This window comes from Carassius auratus, chromosome 28 (assembly GCF_003368295.1).
Source record: "Carassius auratus strain Wakin chromosome 28, ASM336829v1, whole genome shotgun sequence".
In the NCBI taxonomy this organism is placed as follows: Eukaryota; Metazoa; Chordata; class Actinopteri; order Cypriniformes; family Cyprinidae; genus Carassius; species Carassius auratus.
In genome coordinates, this window is record NC_039270.1 from 6,844,543 (window position 1) to 6,863,188 (window position 18,646).

Genomic DNA, 18,646 nt, shown 5'->3' on the forward strand with positions numbered 1-18,646 from the left:
AGTTGGGCTATTTTTAGTCTCCCAAACCATGTTCAGAACCATGTGTGGGATCCTATAGATCATGAGGCCCTCCTCCCTCAGCCGGCTCGGGTTTAACAGACGTCCGTTCCCACCTTTGAACGAGATGATTACTTTTATTTCATCTTCAGTTGGACATTTCTGGATAAAAACACATCTGGTAGTACTGAGCACAGGTTTTGTTTGATTGAGCCGGATCGGGTTTCTCTTCCAGGTTAGAAACTCGGGACGCTGTGGGGCAATAAACGGCTGTAAATCATGTCATTGTGTGATAAGAATAAAATGCACGGGCATTTAGGGGCTTATTGTGATCAATACTGAAACTTTAGCAGAAGTATGCGTTCATGTCACAGGCTGGATTTAGAGATAGTGTTCATATTACTCAATTTACACGGAGCATATTCTCCACGCAATCTGAAGATGAAAGCTTCATAACACCCTTCATATTTATTGTACATTAAATGAATGGTGCAGGATCTACTTTGAAATCATTTGCATTAAGAAATTGCTGGTATAATTCATAAATTGATACAAAGAAAAGGCATTTTCAGTGTCCTGGAAAATCTTTGTTTTATTTACAATTTTGAAAAAAAAAAAAACATTTATTGGAAACCATATTTTTTATTATTTCTTATTTATCCTTATATTTTTAAATGACTATTATTATTATTATTTTTTTATGTTTGTAGTGCTTTCTTTTCCTTTCTTTGGATTTTTATTTTCCCTTTCTAAAAGTAAAATTAAGTTTTTATGTCAAATGTTTATTTTTAATTATTTTATTTTATTTTATTTTATTTTGCCATTTTTGGTTCTTTAAAGAACCATCTCTTTCATACCTTTTTATAATCTGAAGAATATTCTTTTACCTTTAAAAAAAAATAAGAAACTTTGGTGAAACAGAAAGATTCTTCGGATGAAAAACAAAAAAGGTTCTTCTATGCCATCGTGAAGCACCTTTATTTTTAAGAGTGTATTTTATTTTTTGTTTTGTTTAATTTAATTTAATTTAATTTAATTTAATTTAATTTAATTTAATTTAGTTTAGTTTAGTTTAGTTTAGTTTAGTTTAGTTTAGTTTAGTTTAGTTTAGTTTTGTTTTATTGTTGTCATGTCCTGTATTTCATACACTGTAAAAGTATAAAAGATCACATGAGGCCAAGCTGGATAAAAGAATTCCTGTATTTAGAGACTTCATTTTATTCAGCAGTTTCACATATTCCAAGATCACTAGTTACAGAAGCAAATTTTGATGTATTCCCAATTTTGCACATTTACTACAAAGACTTGCTAAACATATTTTAATAAGCAACTCACATTAAAAAAACAATCCCAGATAGGCTAATGCATACAAATAAATAAGGGAGAATCATGAAATGAAGTTCAAGTCTGCAAAGACATTCATTTTCATTTCAGCAAGGCGCAGAATTCTGAAAAAAGAAGAAAAGCAAGAAAAACGAGTGAAATGCTGTCCTAAATATTTGATACTGTTCAGATATATTTAAACATTTCTGTACACTGTATAAATATAAAAGTGCAGTTATTTCTACAAAGACAAAACTATCATAGTATTAAAGGAGTTCCCAAATGTTATAATATAGGCTAATCAACTATAATCCCAAAAGATAAATGTATTCTGTAAATATGAAAGTGCGGATGCTTCTCAAATGCAAATCTAAGTTATTTTCTCAAACACGCTGCCGGAATGACATGTTCAATTGACCAGGGAGAGAGTGAATTCCCAGTCTTTCAAGACAATTAGTATGTCTGTACATTTTAAAGGAAGCAGAACTGGTCTAATTCTCATTTGTAGAGCTGATGAGTCCCTCGGGCTGAAACAGGAGCCCTGGTTTCTATAGGAGTACGGCTCCCTGGGGCCTAAGAGCTGATTTGGATTTACCTTCCATGCCGATTTTGCCATCTCCGTCACCGTCGCCAGCGGCCAGGAGAGTGTTGGTCTCCACCTCTGTGAGCTCTCTGGCCTTCGGGCAGAAGTTCTGGAGGAAGCGTCTGGAGACACAATCAAAGAACAGCATGCTGCAGTTCAACCACTTACACTACAATCCAGGAATAAACATAGTTGTGAAGAATGCTTTACTTCAGCTCCTCTTTCTCAATGTATCCGCTCTTGTCCTGGTCCAGGGCCTTGAACACCTTCTCCCCGTCTGAAGCAGCTTTACCTGTCAGGCCCACATGTTCAAAGAACGTCTGGTAGTTGAAAGTCCCTGGGGCTGAAAGACAAAAATATGATGAACACAATCGAATGAAAGTTCCATCCATTTAGATTCCATGCCATTTCTTTATAATTAGCTGCGAAGTGTACAAGCAACTTCTAAGTGAAAACTGTTTCTAGAGCACATTTTGCTCAGTGATATTGTAACTTGTTCATACTTTTTAACTGAATAAATTGTTTTAACAATGATCATGCACGAATAAATGCGTTCAAATGCATAATTACTTACAATAAAATCGAATAGATGCAAATATGTTATAAACCATGCCATGATTTTTTTTTTTGCCAATTTCTTACCTGTTTAATGTATGTTTGACTGATGATGAATATGCATCACTTATTAGTTTATGTTAAAACTGTATGGAAATTTCATACTCAGATAAATGCATATTAAATTAAGGCCTGTTTTTTTATTTTATTTTATTTTATTTTATTTTATTTTATTTTATTTTTAATTTTTAATTTTTAATTTTTAATTTTTAATTTTTAATTTTTAATTTTTAATTTTGTATTTTGTATTTTGTATTTTGTATTTTTTATTTTATTTTATGTGTAAAATAATAAAAGTGTAAAATAGTAATAAAAAAAGGCCTGACTTTGGCATTGATGCACAATGGACTACTACTAGTTGCATTCATGCTAACTCAATATGACTGGATAATAATTTTTAATAAACCCTACGATACAAAAGCAAAAATGTCTCTGTACCTCATTTTCCCCTAAATGCTACATATTTCTTTAAAGCTAAATAATTAGTCATTTATAAGTACATATTAGTACCTTTTTATGGGTACCGCTTTGTACCTTTTTTTCTGAGGGTGTAATTTGCATGCACATGTGATTCAAAAATGAATATTAGATATGTTGCATTGGTATGGATGATATATTTTTGTGTCATTTGTGATGAATAGTTAAAGTATAATTGTGATCTGTGTTTCTGGTGAGTGTGTGTGTGTGTGTGTGTGTGTGTGTGTGTGTGTGTTGGATGCTCGGCACAAACACACTGGTATCCTGGTTGCAGCTGCTCCCCAGTCTCCGGCTGCCTGGATACCTGGATCTACCCCTCCCCAATGCCCAGGACTCACCGGCCTGTGGGAGTCTCCCTCCGAGCGCACGTGTGTGTGTGTGTGTGTGTGTGTGTGTGTAGCTGTAACTAAAGCAGCTCTTTATGTTGTTGCTGTTGTGAGAATAACAAAGCCGTTTAACGTGTGTAAGTACACATGAACTGTGCATGTCTGTGTGTGTGTGTGTGTGTGTGTGTGTGTGTGAGTGTGAGTGTGTATGTGTGTCACACCTTGACAAGCCTGGATGGCAGCAGCAATGTCATCTTTCTTCAGGTGTCCTGCAAGTGCCATGTTTCCTCAAAAAACTAAGTACCACAAATACGAATTGCAGTTAGAGATTCAATAAAATACTAGTATATGCATATGCATGTTTTAATTGAACAGTAACATTTTCACATAAGCTTTTCTGTTGTACTTTATTTTACAGTACGTGTACTTACATGTACTTATAGTGTACTTACAGTGTATTTATCTAAGAAAGTTCTGGTAATACAAGGTAACTACATGGGGTAGGGTTAGGTTTAGGGGTAGGTTCAGGGTTAGTACCTAGTTATTACATAGTTATTTTAATTACTATAATAAGTACATAGTATGTATTTGAGGAACAGGACTGTAAAATAAAGTGCTACCAGCTTTTCTGTCCAATTGGAATGCACCAATAAACTAGTATAAACATCAACATAAATGCTGCTAAGTTCAAATTACTTCTGATCTTGGGAAAATGCAAATAACTTCTGTATTAGAAATTTAGATACCTGACTCCACCAAAAACAACTTCATGTTAGCTTTATAGTATAGAGTAGGTTAAGAAGCAGGCACTCACTGTTGGACGCGCTGTGGAAGTGATGTGATGTGTGCTCCTCTTCGGGTGTATCTTCAGGAACAATGGAGAAACAGAGACCCTCTCCTGCTGTTCTGGGACATAAAGTGCTCAGAGAGCGTGAAACCCGTGCCCTTAAACCCAAGGAGGCCACAAAACACCTCCCTCCTCATTAGTTAATCCAAGCAGATCATCTCTGATAGCTATTGGTTTGAAAGGATGTGATTTTTGCATATGCTTATGAATTACCACTGAGACCTGTGATGATGCTGGAAAGGACATTTCTATTGGTTTGTGCTGAATTGCAAAACCAGATTATAATGAAAAATCACAGTCATATAAAGGTGCTGGTCTTATAATTAGAGTATCATCAAAAAGTTTATTTATTTGACTAAATCCATTCAAAAAGTGAAACTTGTGTATTATATTTATTAATTACACACAGACTGAAATATTTCAAATGTTTATTTATTTTGATGATTATAACTGACAACTAAGGAAATCCCAAATTCAGTATCTCAGAAAATTAGAATATTGTGAAAAGGTTCAATATTGAAGACACCTGGTGCCACACTATAATCAGCTAATTAACTCAAAACACCTGCAAAGCCTTTAAATGACCTCTCAGTCTAGTTCTGTAGGCTACACAATCATGGGGAAGACTACTGACAGTTGTCCAAAAGATGACCATTGACACCTTGCACAAGGAGGGCAAGACACAAAAGGTCATTGCAAAAGAAGCTGGCTGTTCACAGAGCTCTGTGTCCAAGCACGTTAATAGAGAGGTGAAGGGAAGGAAAATATGTGGTACAAAAAAGTGTACAAGCAATAGGGATAACCGCACCCTGGAGAGGATTGTGAAAGAAAACCCATAAAAAATGTGGGGGAGATTCACAAAGAGTGGACTGCAGCCGGAGTCAGTGCTTCAAGAACCACTACACACAGACATATGCAAGACATGGGTTTCAGCTGTCACACTCCTTGTGTCGAGACACTGTTGAACAACAGACAGCGTCAGAAGCATCTCACTTCAAAAAGGACTGGACTGCTGCTGGGTGGTCCAAAGTTATGTTCTCTGATTAAAGTACATTTTGCATTTCCTTTGGAAATCAGGGTCCCAGAGTCTGGAGGAAGAGAGGAGAGTTACACAATCCACGTTGCTTGAGGTCCAGTGTAAAGTTTCCACAGTCAGTGATGGTTTGGGGTGCCATGTCATCTGCTGGTGTTGGTCCACTGTGTTTTCTGAGGTCCAGGGTCAACACAGCCCTATACCAGGAAGTTTTAGAGCCCTTTATGCTTCTTGATGCTGACCATCTTTATGGAGATGCAGATTTCATTTTCCAACAGGACTTGGCCCCTGCACACAGTGTCAAAGCTTCCAGTACCTGGTTTAAGGACCATGGTATCCCTCTTCTTAATTGACCAGCAAACTCACCTGACATTAACCACATAGAAAATCTATGGGATATTGTGAAGAGGAAGATGCGATATGCCAGACCCAAGAATGCAGAAGAGCTGAAGGCCACTTTCAGAGTAACCTGAGCTCTCATAACACCTGAGCAGTGCCACAGACTGATCGACTCCATGGCACGCTGTATTGCTGCAGTAATTCAGGCAAAAGGAGCCCAAACTAAGTATTGAGTGCTGTACATGCTCATACTTTTCATTTTCATACTTTTGAGTTGGTCAAAATTTCTAAAATTCCTTTCTTTGTATTGGTCTTAAGTTATATTCATATTTTCTGAGATACTGAATTTGGGATTTTGCTTAGTTGTCAGTTAAATCAGCAAAATTAAAAGAAATAAACATTTGAAATCAGTCTGTGTGTAATGAATTAATTTAATATACAAGTTTCACTTTTTGAATGGAATTAGTGAAATAAATCAACTTTTGGATGATAGTCTAATTATATGCTCATACAACAAATAAGCGAAAAAATTAAATAATTAATAAATAAATAAATATATTAATAATAAATATTGATAATAAAATGAACAAATATCGATCAATTCTATTAAATGAAAGATTATTGAAAAGTGTCACCAATAAAATATTTTAAAAAAGAATATAATTGTATATGTTATAAATATAATATGTTATTGTGTATTTTTATGTTATTGGGTTCTTCTAAGGCACAATTTTTACACCATTATAAATGTTATTATAAAATATTTTCCCATCCATTTAACCTTTTATAATAAAGCTGGGTATATAATAGATATCCTAGTAAAAAAGAAATATATTAAAAATATTATGTAAAATGCATTTCTTTCAGTATAGGTCAGATCAGTTATCATATTTATCGATTTAAAATTATAATTAAATTTTATTTGGACAATGCACATTTCTTAATATTAAATCTAAAATGTGTTTTAGTGTCACTATTCATGAGGATTGTATGATTTTTGTATTTTGTATGATTTAGTATACTAAAAGTTTTGCATTGCATTTTATTAAGTACATAAATGTGTAAATGTATGTAGTATACTTAATGTATTTCAAATACATTTTAGTATATTTATTTACACTTGGGATATAACAGCTGAAATTAGATTAAACGTTAACAGTGTATATTTTTTGTTTTGTTATTTCATATCTTTAACTTATCGAAAGACTGTCCTTTATTTGTTTTTTGCTTTTTGCTTTTGCACAGAAAATAACCTTATAGATAAAACTGGAGGAACAAAACCATTCTTATTGATATCTTAAAAAGATCAAACAAATATATTTCTGTGAAACATGACTATGGCGAGCATACTGTATAAGGTGCTGGTGAGCTCTGGGAAAAGGCATTGGGGAGTGGGTTTGTTTCTATGGGGATACAGTATAGTGTGGATATATGAGCCATAGTGAGAGAGCAAAATGTCATATACTTTCGATGTAAAAAGCCATTTATATAACATTTAAGTACTTATGCCATTCTCATTTTTATTTTATACATCTCAGGTATTCTGTAAGAGCTCCTTTTATGATTCTGCTGTTATTAAATGAAGCTATGGTGCTGTATGTTTTTGTGGAAAACCTGATAGATACACCATTCAAAAGTTAGGGATGTATGTTTTGATTAAATAAAAAAAGAAAGAAAGAAATTTATATTTTAATTCGGCAAGGATGCATCGAATAGATCAGAACTGCTCAGTGAAGACATGAAAGGATATAAAACACAATTATATTTTAAATAAATGCAGTCAAATGATTTTATTCATCATTCATAAAAATTCTGAAAAAAATGCATCATGATTTCCAATTTTTTTTTTAACCTTTTCAACATTACTGAAAATTAGAACCATTATTAGTCCATTATTATTTTATTAAATTAATAATTTAGCAGCAATTAACATTAGAATGATTTCTAAAGATCATGTGGCACTGAAGACTGGAGTAATGATGCTGACAATTCAGCTTTGCAGCACACGTAATGTATATAAACAAATTTTAGTTTTAGTTTTAGTTTAGTTTTAAATATAATCAAATAGAAAGCATTTATGTGAAATGTTAATAATATTTCGCAATATACTTGCATCTTATTGTATTTTTAATCAAATAAAAGAAGCCTTGGTGAGCATTACTCTTTTCAAATACATAAATAAATAAATACATTTTTTTGTATACAATGTGCCTCAAATCACAAATTAATTTCCAACAAAAAAGGTGGCCTTTAGCCTCAACAACAAGGTGTTTATTTATTTTTCAATCATTTTTTTTTTTTACACCTAATTACTTATAAAACTGTTTCTGAAATACCATTGATTAAATGCGGCCTACTTTAAACAAAACAATTTTTTTAACTAATTTCAGAGGTTTGCGTTATCTTCATACATTGTCGTCATCATTTTCATCAAATGACCTCAAAATAAGTGGCAATAAGGAAAGAAAGAAATTAAATCTAGACATACCAAAAAGCTCATTTCAGAGAAGTTGCATTAGCCCTTTAGCAACGTAACCTGTAGTATTTTATTAATAATAATAATACTTATATTATTATATATTACATGGGAATTATAATACATGCTAAAATAATTATTCTCCCGCATTGATTAAAAAAATATAATAATACGCCTTTGTGCTATAATACAAATCAAATCAACTCAGTAGCCTACGGAATGGTTTTTTGACAGTTTCCCCCAATACAGTTTTTTCATCGCTCATCATCACAGTCGAAACCTGTTCTCTCTCTCTCACACACACAATCTCTTTTTCTCTCTCAGTAACAGTGATGGTATCACTGTTGTTGTTTTTATTTTTTTTACAGTTATGACATCTGATCACCGTCAGTTTCTGTCACAGCGACGTCACGAAACATGGCGCTCGTGCGGAAAGCTGATGCTGGAACAGTCTGTTTACAGCGCTTTTGATTTATTTTTTTCCACGAACCCAGAAGTTTGACAATGCTGGGAAAAGACACATCCTCACATTTAATCGTCCGAGAGAGGTAGTAAACGAGCGAGCGGTTTAAAACGATGAGACATAATCGTAAATAAGACGCCGGTCGCGGTTAGCATTAGCTTAGCTTCATAAACATCACAGAACCGTCGTGTATGCTAACGCTCATAACGCGACGTATGACTGATTTCACACAACATGAGTCTTTGACACGGCGGATATAACGATATAGACGAACGTAGACATAGATGAGCGAATCCAAGCGTAATTTGCGTTATTTATTTAAATGTAATAGCTATTTCTAGTTTGTTGAGGTAGTGGATTAGCTGCAGTGCTGAGGATGGAGGCTCTTCGTGGAGGTGTGTGTTTACTAGGATTTGCCAGTCTCTCACAAGCTGCTCCAGTCTCAAATACACTCGCAGGTAAGATGTCCAACACTGTCAGTTACATTATAATGCGTTTGCTCATATTTCACTCGTGTTGTCCTTTATAAATGCAGTGTGGGGCTATTATGGTATAGTGTTATGGTATCAGCTATTTACATGATAATTCAAGGGACATAGGACATGTGCAAAAATACCATGTCAGTGTTTTGTTATGCTGTCTGTAGGTGAGCTGGCAGCTGAACACAAACCGTCTGTACACAAACCGTCTTAATAGTGAGGAAAACTCTCAGCAAATAAGCACCCATTCAACATTTCCATTGTTTTTGGAAATTTCTTCATGCTTCAATGTTAAATTACTCATGGTTTTGGTCTTTCGAGTGCTTTAATTAGACAGTAGTGAGAGTTGTGTAATAGGTAAATCTTCACGATGATCCATGTATGTGTCACTGTGAGAGGGTTTTGCTGAGCATATGTGGTGAGTAAGTGACACAGTCATCAAACACCTGACATACATTAACTTGTATTAAAGGTCTACATTTTATCACTTCATGCATTCACAGGGAATCACCCCGATAACATTAGTGGTGTTAGTGCCATGCACATGTGTTTGAGCTACAGGAACCCCAAACCATTTTAGTGGTTTCTCTAGGTCAGGTATTCACCTATTTCCTGCTGCCCATACATTTCCAAGTTCTCCAAACCATAAGGGCAACTCAATACAAACACAATAGACTAGTTCGGACAAAGGTGAGTAGGACTACTCCCTCATAAATGGTAGCATGACTTACAGTAAGCCAGCGTGTAAACCCAAGCATACCACTCTTATCAGTGGTGAATGATTTACGTGGTTAGAAGGTCTTTTAGAAAGATGACCTAGTAAATGCAAGCACTTTATAATCTTGAACCATCTACATGTTATGAGTTTGATTTTCAAAACCACTTTCTACAAGGCCAGTTGGGCCGTTTGTCTCTCAGTAAGCACATGGTCTGGTTAATTGGTAAATACTAAAGATGTTTGTAAAGACATTTGAAAAAGGCAAAAATATGCACATGAACACTGGATTTTATTATCGTATTATCCACCTTATTTTTCAACATGGAAGTGAACCGTTTCCTGTGAATGTGCTAGGCTTATGCTATAGGTAATTATTAATGTGTATATATATATATATATATATATATATATATATATATATATATATATATATATATATATATATATATATATATATATATATAGCTGAAACATCTGGAAGTGAATGAGACAGGAAGTCTTGCACATTCAAGTTACAAATGGCCACACCTGCTCTTACATAACCATAATGCACAATCAATTTGTATGGTTTTGTAATTCATTATTTTATTGCTGGATCAATGCATTGCAATGCACTGATGTATGTTTCCATCCCTAGTCACAGTCAGACTATCTCTCTGTTTTACTCGGCTTTGTTAGCATTTTTTCCCCTCTGGTCATCTGTGTAGAGTGTGAGTGTGTCATCTTTCGTTTCTCACCCTTGCTGCGTCTTCTCATTGTTCCGTGCAGATGAGCTAAATGTGAAAGGAGTGCTCTTGAAAGTTGACTGGACTGTGTTTCAGCTTGCTCCTATGACACAATTTCTCAGCAACTGGCTTTAAAGTCAGGAAGCCCAAGCCTTTTTTGAAACACCCTGTTCCTCTACTTTGTGGGGTGTATACCTTCCTCACAAAACGTGACTTAATCATCATTGTTTATTTTCAGTTGGGCAGTTGGAGAGTAATGCTGTCATTATCCAATAACACTATGAGTAATCTAGCAGCAGCGCTTAAACCAGTCAGACAGCGGTTTTAGCAAATGAAAACACCTGTGCACAGCGTTAATCCTTTACACTCTGTTGAGCGATTCAATTGCACAGACTAACCCTAACAAGTAAGCAAAACTACACATTTTCAAAATCCGTTATTCAGTGGGTTGGAACAAATAGGTGGCTAGTTAGGATAATGAGCATGAGATGACAGTCATACCACATGATTGTTAATATATGAAGTGAACTGCAACCCATTTACAGTCTAACTAGCAGTTAGTCAACAAAGAAATAGACCTTATTAGTATAAGCTGAGCTGACACTGCACGTAACTACTAAGGTCTGCGCGAAGTTGTGTTATGCATAAGGTTTGTGGATTTATTACTAAATTGGTGCTTTGGGGCTTTAGTTGTTGCATTGTAGCAGAGCTTGTGTTTTGAGTCATAATCCTTATAATCTTGTAAATGTAGTTATGTATGAGGTCCTTTTATCATTTGCTGAAGTTCACCCACACAGCATTTTATTTGTAATGCACCGACAGTCAGCCAGTAGAGAGCTGTGATGCATGTAGTTATTTTTAAACATACATCGTAAACCCCAAATCATCAATATAGAACTATATTAGTAAAAGTAAAGATAATTATCATCACAATGATTAAAGCTCTTTATTCTTTACATTTTAATATTGTCTTAGGCCCAGAATAGAACCCGCATTAACAAGGTAATTTTTTTGTGTGGTTAAATCACAAGTTGTCACAGATGAGTACAGGAGTAAATGAGGCCTTGTAATCAGGTCACTGAAACTACATACTGAGTAGGGATGGATATCGTTTACATTTTTGTTGATAATGATACTTGTTATCAATACCAGTACTTATCGATAACAAAACAATTTAGATTGAACAGCAAATTTAAGCAGTTAAAAATCTAGACCAAGTGATCACTGACTGCTTTTTATTAAATAAACACACATGTAACTGAACAAGTGCCAAACAAGTGCAGAAAGTACATTGTCAACTTTTGTAGTGCATGGAATTCATAATTTACACTATGCAACTGGGGAAATAACTAAACTGGGATAAGTATTTAATTAATTAGTTTTTTTCTAGTTTATTTTTTTTTTTGGTTAACAACAAAACTCTGTCAACTTTCTGCGGTTTTAAGAGAAGCTCTGTGGCATGAAACAATGTTCCTACTGACACTAAAACCCTCTTAAGCCCTATTCGGACGGGACTAGTTTTACAGGGGGTCGTTAGAGAAATCTGCGTTTCACAGACGTACTTGGTGATTTTAATCCCATCCGAATCTGCCACGTCTGTGTTTTTCTCACACAACCTCTGTGATAATTCCAGAGCAAGTTACCTACTGTTTTTCAGCAAACTCAGTGATGCTCTGAGAAAACTAATCCCGTCCAAATGCAAATGTCTGTGATTGCCGGTGATATTTCATTTCACAACGCGTTTCCTTGTGTGTTTTGGCCAACGTGAATTACCGTAAATGCTCTTACCGCGCGGATGTTTGATATATTTGCTTAGCGGCAAATAAATAATAATAAAAAAATACTACAAATAATAAAATCAAGAGCAAGATCGCGTAAACTGTTAATACCGGCTATTGTAATATCATCATCAGGTAAGATTACTCACGTTCATTTATGTACTCAGTTACAAAATGTTTTAATTACATTTAATAAAAAAATAAATAAAAGGAAAACAAGTAAAACTAAAGGAACCACACATTAACATGGTTTTACTATACTAGCCATTTAGTATTTATTGTGTAATAATACTAAGGCAATCATTCTGAATGAATACAAAGAAACAGAGCGCGTGATCTCTGTGACGCGCAGATGCACAAATCAGACCCTCTATATATATATATATATATATATATATATATATATATATATGTATATGTATATATGTATGTATGTGTGTATATATGTATGTATGTGTGTATATATATATGTATATATATATATATATATATATATATATATATATATATATGTGTATATGTGTGTATATGTGTATATGTGTGTATATATATATATATATATATATATATATATATATATATATAAAATGAGTAATCCCAAATGGTCATAGTCTCTGTTTCTCTATTCAAACATCAGCGGTCGAGTAAGTGCATGTATTCAGCGATCACAATCGCAAGCAATACAGTCGAGATCTCATGACAGAACACAGACCAGCTAAACTGCAGCTTGTTGGTGTTTTCAGATCATCGTTGGCGGTGTTTCTGCAGTGAGGAGTGAGCATGTGCGCATTGCTGCCAGATTGCTTAAAATAAGCAAATACCTGGCAGAAAATGTATCCTTGTTAAAGCGAAGCTCTCATTATGGGATTTGAACAATTGTTATCTGGCAACCGCTCTCAAGAAAGCTCTCGTAGTAGAGGCGTGTAGAGTAGTCTGCAGTTACATATTCCTTTTTTCGGCATGTTCTTTTGGGAAAGGAGGCTTAAATTAGAAATTTTTGATATTCCCGATATTTTCACATTTTACATCGTTGTCAAAATTATTCAGATATTATCACTGATATTCGACACATCACCCAGCCCTACTGTCAAGAAGCGACAGACTATCATTTTGCAAAAATGTCGCCACAGGCGTGGTTTTCCAATGAGCCCGACAAGTCCTGGATTCCACTGAAGCTCCACCTACTTTGCACCCACTCACCTAAACAACCTGAATGTCCTGGGACGTGTTGTGAGAATGCCCCTTTCTTTGGTGCACTTCCTCATTCTAGAGAGCATTTGATTGTTGCAACATCTCACAATTCCCATCAGTATTTTATGTTGGTTTTCCTGAAAAAAAAGCACATGCAAGCTAATTTCTCAGTTTGCGGTAGATATGAATGACCCCAAAGCTAACACATGTCTCAGTATTTGAGTAGTTTGTTAGATGATTAGTGTAATCTTGTCGTATCCTTACTTGAAACCCATTAGGCAGTAAGTGGGCTGTCTAAAACTCCACCAGGATCTGTCCACACATATGCCAAATCGAGACAACACCACCTCATCCAATTGGCTCATCTCCACTTCTGTGTGAACGGACATCACTTCATTATGCAAGAGAGCCGAAATAAGAGCTGACAGCTTGGTGTTTATTGGCCCGAGAAGCAGTTGAATAATTTGTGCTGCTTGCCAAGTCATGATATAAACTCATGACTCGAATAAGAAGAACAAACGGGGAGGTGATTGTGCTGCTGCCCGCTGCTTGTCACTCGTCAGAGAAGCAGGGGTCCAGTCTGACCGCAGTAATGATCAACCCATCTCTCAACCCCTCATAACCTATGCAGTTACTGAGCTGGAAGCCTGCCGCCTTTTGCTCTCGCTTGGTCACAGATGCATTGATATTTCGGCCATTCAGTGTTTAATGTTCAGAACACAAAATGCAGCATTGTTATTGATTTACTCTCAACTTAGGAAATAAGTAATGTAGTGCTCTCGCTCAGGCATGCCACGTTTTGTATGTTTGAATCTGGTGACTTAAATGAGACACCTTTTATTATCAACAATTAAACATCTGACCTTCTTTCTGCACAATTGCATGTTGTAAAATTGTACGTTCACACCCTGCAAGGGCTCGTCTATGAACTGCTGTGCCTTTGATCAAGTTCTTGATTAACCTCGGGTTGTCCCTGTGAAACTGAAGATTAAGACTGTTTGTATAATATGTGTAAGTCTTGTGACCATATTGAAATAAGGACAAAAATCTTCTAAATTTTCATTGGGTATGTATAAGGGGTGAATGGGCCATTCCAGTAATTGTGGCATTTGATATGAATGTAACCAAGAAAGATGGATATCAACAGTTTAACACGCTTGGTGTCAACTGGTTTTCATGAAAGAAATACTAGCAACTGGAGACACATTAATGTGTGAGACTGGTGTCAGAGTGTGAAGACGCATACTTCTGTTTGTGGGTTGATGACATGTAAGAGGGTGCATGATAAAAGGAACATTTAATTTAAAATCTAATTTAATTTAAAGCAACAAGTTCTTAGAAATGTTTCAAATTATTGACTCTGAAAATGTGGGGTAATGATCAAATAAAAAGTACTAAAGTATTTTTGCTTTGACCTTTTAATATTTATGAGTATACTCGGGCTGAAATGATTCCTCAAGTTACTAGAGTAACTTGATTAACAAAAAATGATCGAGGCAAATTCCTCTGCCTCGAAGCCTCTTTTAATTTATTTTAAATCTCACGTCAGGTTCTTTCGCAATGATTTTTTTTAATGTGACAACCCGTTTACGTCACACACAAAGCGGAATGAGACACAAGCTCTGCGTCCGAAGTCGCATACTGCAAGGAGTCAGCAGTGTTTTGATTTGAGGGCGCGGGCAAACGTAAAGACAACGTTGTGACGTGTGTAGGTCATTGCACTTACATCAAATCATGATATGGACTAATATCTGTAAATATTAAGCTGGAACAATCTGTTTAAATATGAATCCTGCATGTTCTGCGTTTCTCTGTTAATTAATGGAGCAGAAGCGCGGCTTCCTTTATTAACACACATTGAAGCATGCGTGACGCTTGCGGTACTGAGCCTACTACTAAAAATAAAAAAACATAATTTTTTTTTAAGGTTTAATCACACAACATTTCTTCCATGTTCTATTTTTAATAGTAAATCCCCTTTGTTTAGAAAAGAGTTAAGTTAATAATCAATAATTAAAAGATAAATTAAATTAATGTTTTATATGTTTAATGTTTAATGTGCATCTCAGAAAATGCTTTATTTAAAACCCCAATAAATTAAAAAATTACTTTTTTTTTTTTTTCTAAGAAAGGAAACTTAGTTGTTCAGTTTAAGAGACCCATGAGTCTTATTTTCTCTTGCATAATTAATATTGCACTTTAATTAAGGAAAAACACATTTTATCCGATTAATCGATGGAATTTTTGGTAGAATACTCGCTTACTAAAATATTCAATAGCTACAGCCCTAGAGTATACTATTGTTTGTTTGCTTTTTGATAAAATCAAAAATTGGCTTTCATGTAATGCTTTGTCATTTGAAGTAAATTATGATGTCTATACATTGCAAATATTTTGCAAACATTTTTTTTTCTCAACTCACCACCAGTACCAGATTTTCCATATGTAGATTACTTGATAATTACTTGAAATTAAAGTGTAATGATCTAAAAATTTGTTAATTCTGGAAGTAACGGTTACATTTATCCTCTTGTTTTTTAGCAGGTGGGTATTCTTCCTATACAGTCAGTTGTCACTGACTACTTGGCATTTGTATTATATTGAGCCTGGGTCTTGCCTCTGGTGTCTGCCTAGCAACAGGTCTCTCATGTACATCCCTGAGCTCTCTGTGTAATTGCAGTGGTGTTAGATCATATTGTCATTAGCCTATGCACTGAAGGGTTCAGGTGTACAATTCATTCAAAGGGATGTGGCTAGAGGCTAAGGGCACGTTTACACGAAAATGATGTGCTAAAAATGGAAAGGTTTTTCCTTTTTTCCTTTTTCACATACAGGAGACAACATTGTCAAAACAAGCCCTGTTCACATGAATCTGTGAAAACGACTTTAAATGCATTATTCTGTATGCCAGACCAGTAGTTGGTATTGTAAAAAAACACAATGTGAACACGTAATACGCATGCACATGACTTCACCATTTTCACAAATTTTGATGCAATTAATCGTCAAATTGTTGCATTTTTGAAAAATGTTCTGCCTGTGCTACTAGATTTCATGAGCAGAACAGGTGCAATCACCACTTTGTTCAACTCGTAAGCACTGCCATTTCTGTTGCATATTAGAAAAATCAAAAGGCAAACAAACTGAAAGCATAACGAAGCCGTTTTTTGAGCACATCATTTGCTATGTTCATGTTTTAAATGGAGACGATGCACATCAAAATTGAATCCTATAAAATTGCATTTTACAAATTAAGAAAAACATACTGAAAGTGTGAAATACATACACTCTTAAAAATAAAGGTGCTTAAAAGTTTCTACACAGAACCATTTTTAGTTCTGCATAGAATCATCTCTTTCTTAACTTTTGTGTAATGTAAAGGTTTTCAGATGTTAAAGGTTCATTATGGAAACCATTTAGACAAAAAAGGTTATTTTATGGCATCTTGAAGCACCTCTATTTTTAAGAGTATATGACAACTAGGGCCGTAGCTATCTAATATTTTAGTAATCGAGTATTCTACCAAAAATTCCATCGATTAATCGAGTAATCAGATAAAATGTGTTTTTGCATAATTAAAATGCAATATTAATTATGCAAAAGAAAATAAGACTCCTGGGTAGGGCTGCACGATGTGTCGTTTAAGCATCGATATCGCGTTGTGCGATAGAATGTGCAATGTAGGCTGTCGTAGTTGATCCGTTATTCATTAACTGTACGGGCCAGCTGCTCCCCGGCCCTTGACGATTGTGATTCGCGGATTAATTGCACAGCTTTACCATCATAGAGTGAAAGTTTATCATTGACAGGACTGAAAGCCAAATGCAAGTTTAACAGGGCAGAGAGAGAGAGAGAGAGAGAAAGAGCGCGCGCGAGAGAGACAGAAGAGAGAGAGCGCGCGCGCGAGAGAGACAGAAGAGAGAGGGAGCGCGAGAGAGACAGAAGAGAGAGAGGGAGCGCGAGAGAGACAGAAGAGAGAGAGGGAGCGTGCGCGAGAGAGAGAGAGGGAGAGAGCGCAGTCTTCAAACAACACGAGCGCTGTCTTGCTTTCTCTCCCTGGTGTCGATGTTTAAATCATTTAAAATGAGAATGTAAGTGTGCTCACCCCATTTTTGGTTGTAAGAAAAAATATCGCAATATATATCGCAGAAAAAAAAAATATTGCAATGTCATTTTTTCCCAATATCATGCAGCCCTACTCCTGGGTCTCTTAAAATAAACAATGAACAACTTTAGAATTTTTATTTGTATTTTTTAAATGCATAGAATGCAATGCATACATCAAAAATAAACATTTAATTATTACCCAATGTTTCTCTGTCTGTACTGGTACTGTGAACAATGACAATAAAGTTGACAGATGAATTAAGTGCTTTTAAGTTCCATTCAGTTGGGGTTTTAAATAAAGCACATTAAACACAACATTAATTTAATTATCTTTTAATTATTGAAAATTTAAAATATTTAAATATTTTTTACTATAAAAAAATTAAAACATGGAAGAAATGTTGTGTGATTAAACCTTAAATTATTATTATATATTTTTTTTAGTAGTAGGCTATGTAGATTCTGCTGAACAATAGTCTTTAACCGGACTTTTATTTTGACGGGTTGATGTACCTTTACAGTTCTGTGTATGTGATGTGACGCTAGTTTTACTCAAATCAAACAGTCAAATGCTCATGAAGTGACTGTCAGAGCAGTGCTGGAGATGTTGTTTATGTGTTCACGTCCTTATTTAGTGAGACAGCGGACACAGAAATTACCGCGAGCGTCACACGCGCTTCAGTGTGTGTTAATAAAGGAAGCCGCTTCTGCTCCATTCATTAACAGAGACACGCAGAACATGCAGGATTCATTTTTAAACAGATTGTTCCAGCTTAATATTTACAGATATTAGTCCATATCGTGATGTAATTGCAATGACCTATTTATGATGAATTAATTCAAAATTTGGTAAATTCCGTGTCATTCTGCGTTAAACTATAAATTCCATTTTTACGACTGGATTCCGCGATTCCCTCCGCATTTTCTGCATCGCGGAAATCATAGGGCCCTAGTTGTGGTATACCAGCTCTATCTTGCAAAGGACACACGCCACGATGTTCTCTTTACGTTTGCCCGCGCCCTCAAATCAAAGCAGCGCCTGTGTCTCCTTCCGCTTTGTTGTTGACGTAAACGTTGTGTCACATAAAAAAAATCATTGCAAAAGAACCTGACGTGAGATTTAAAATAAATTAAAAGAGGCTTCGAGCCAGAGGAATTTGTCTCGATCA

At 35.2% G+C, this 18,646-nt stretch overlaps 2 protein-coding genes across 3 annotated transcripts in view; one reads left to right on the forward strand and one right to left on the reverse strand.

Moving 5' to 3' along the window:
* Positions 1-1,192: 1,192 nt before the first annotated feature.
* Positions 1,193-4,281, reverse strand: pvalb5 (parvalbumin 5). Its single transcript, XM_026207462.1, has 5 exons — positions 4,136-4,281; positions 3,543-3,617; positions 2,114-2,246; positions 1,916-2,025; positions 1,193-1,445 (listed from the first exon to the last, which is right to left on the reverse strand). The coding sequence occupies exons 2-5, from the start codon at positions 3,601-3,603 to the stop codon at positions 1,423-1,425; spliced, it is 327 nt and encodes a 108-aa protein (XP_026063247.1). The 5' UTR covers positions 3,604-3,617; positions 4,136-4,281; the 3' UTR covers positions 1,193-1,422.
* A 4,121-nt stretch (positions 4,282-8,402) lies between these two features.
* The window catches only part of lmtk2 (lemur tyrosine kinase 2), a 35,450-nt gene continuing 25,206 nt past the window's right edge, over positions 8,403-18,646 (forward strand). Inside the window, exon 1 of one of the 2 annotated variants that reach the window (XM_026207463.1) lies at positions 8,403-8,937. In XM_026207463.1, coding sequence (XP_026063248.1) covers positions 8,856-8,937 — 82 coding nt within the window. In that variant the 5' untranslated portion in view covers positions 8,403-8,855. The remainder of the gene's footprint in view (positions 8,938-18,646) is intronic. The other variant, XM_026207464.1, reaches the window with a different exon arrangement.

Bases quoted from the DNA above. Each gene is read 5' to 3' on its own strand.
- pvalb5 (XM_026207462.1), bottom strand. From the start codon at position 3,603: ATGGCACTTGCAGGACACCTGAAGAAAGATGACATTGCTGCTGCCATC. The intron at 2,247-3,542 runs GTGTGACACACA...TTTGTCTTTCAG, and splicing joins TGCCATCCAGGCTTGTCAAG to CCCCAGGGACTTTCAACTAC. The intron at 2,026-2,113 runs GTAAAGCATTCT...TTGTGTCTCCAG, and splicing joins ATTGAGAAAGAGGAGCTGAA to ACGCTTCCTCCAGAACTTCT.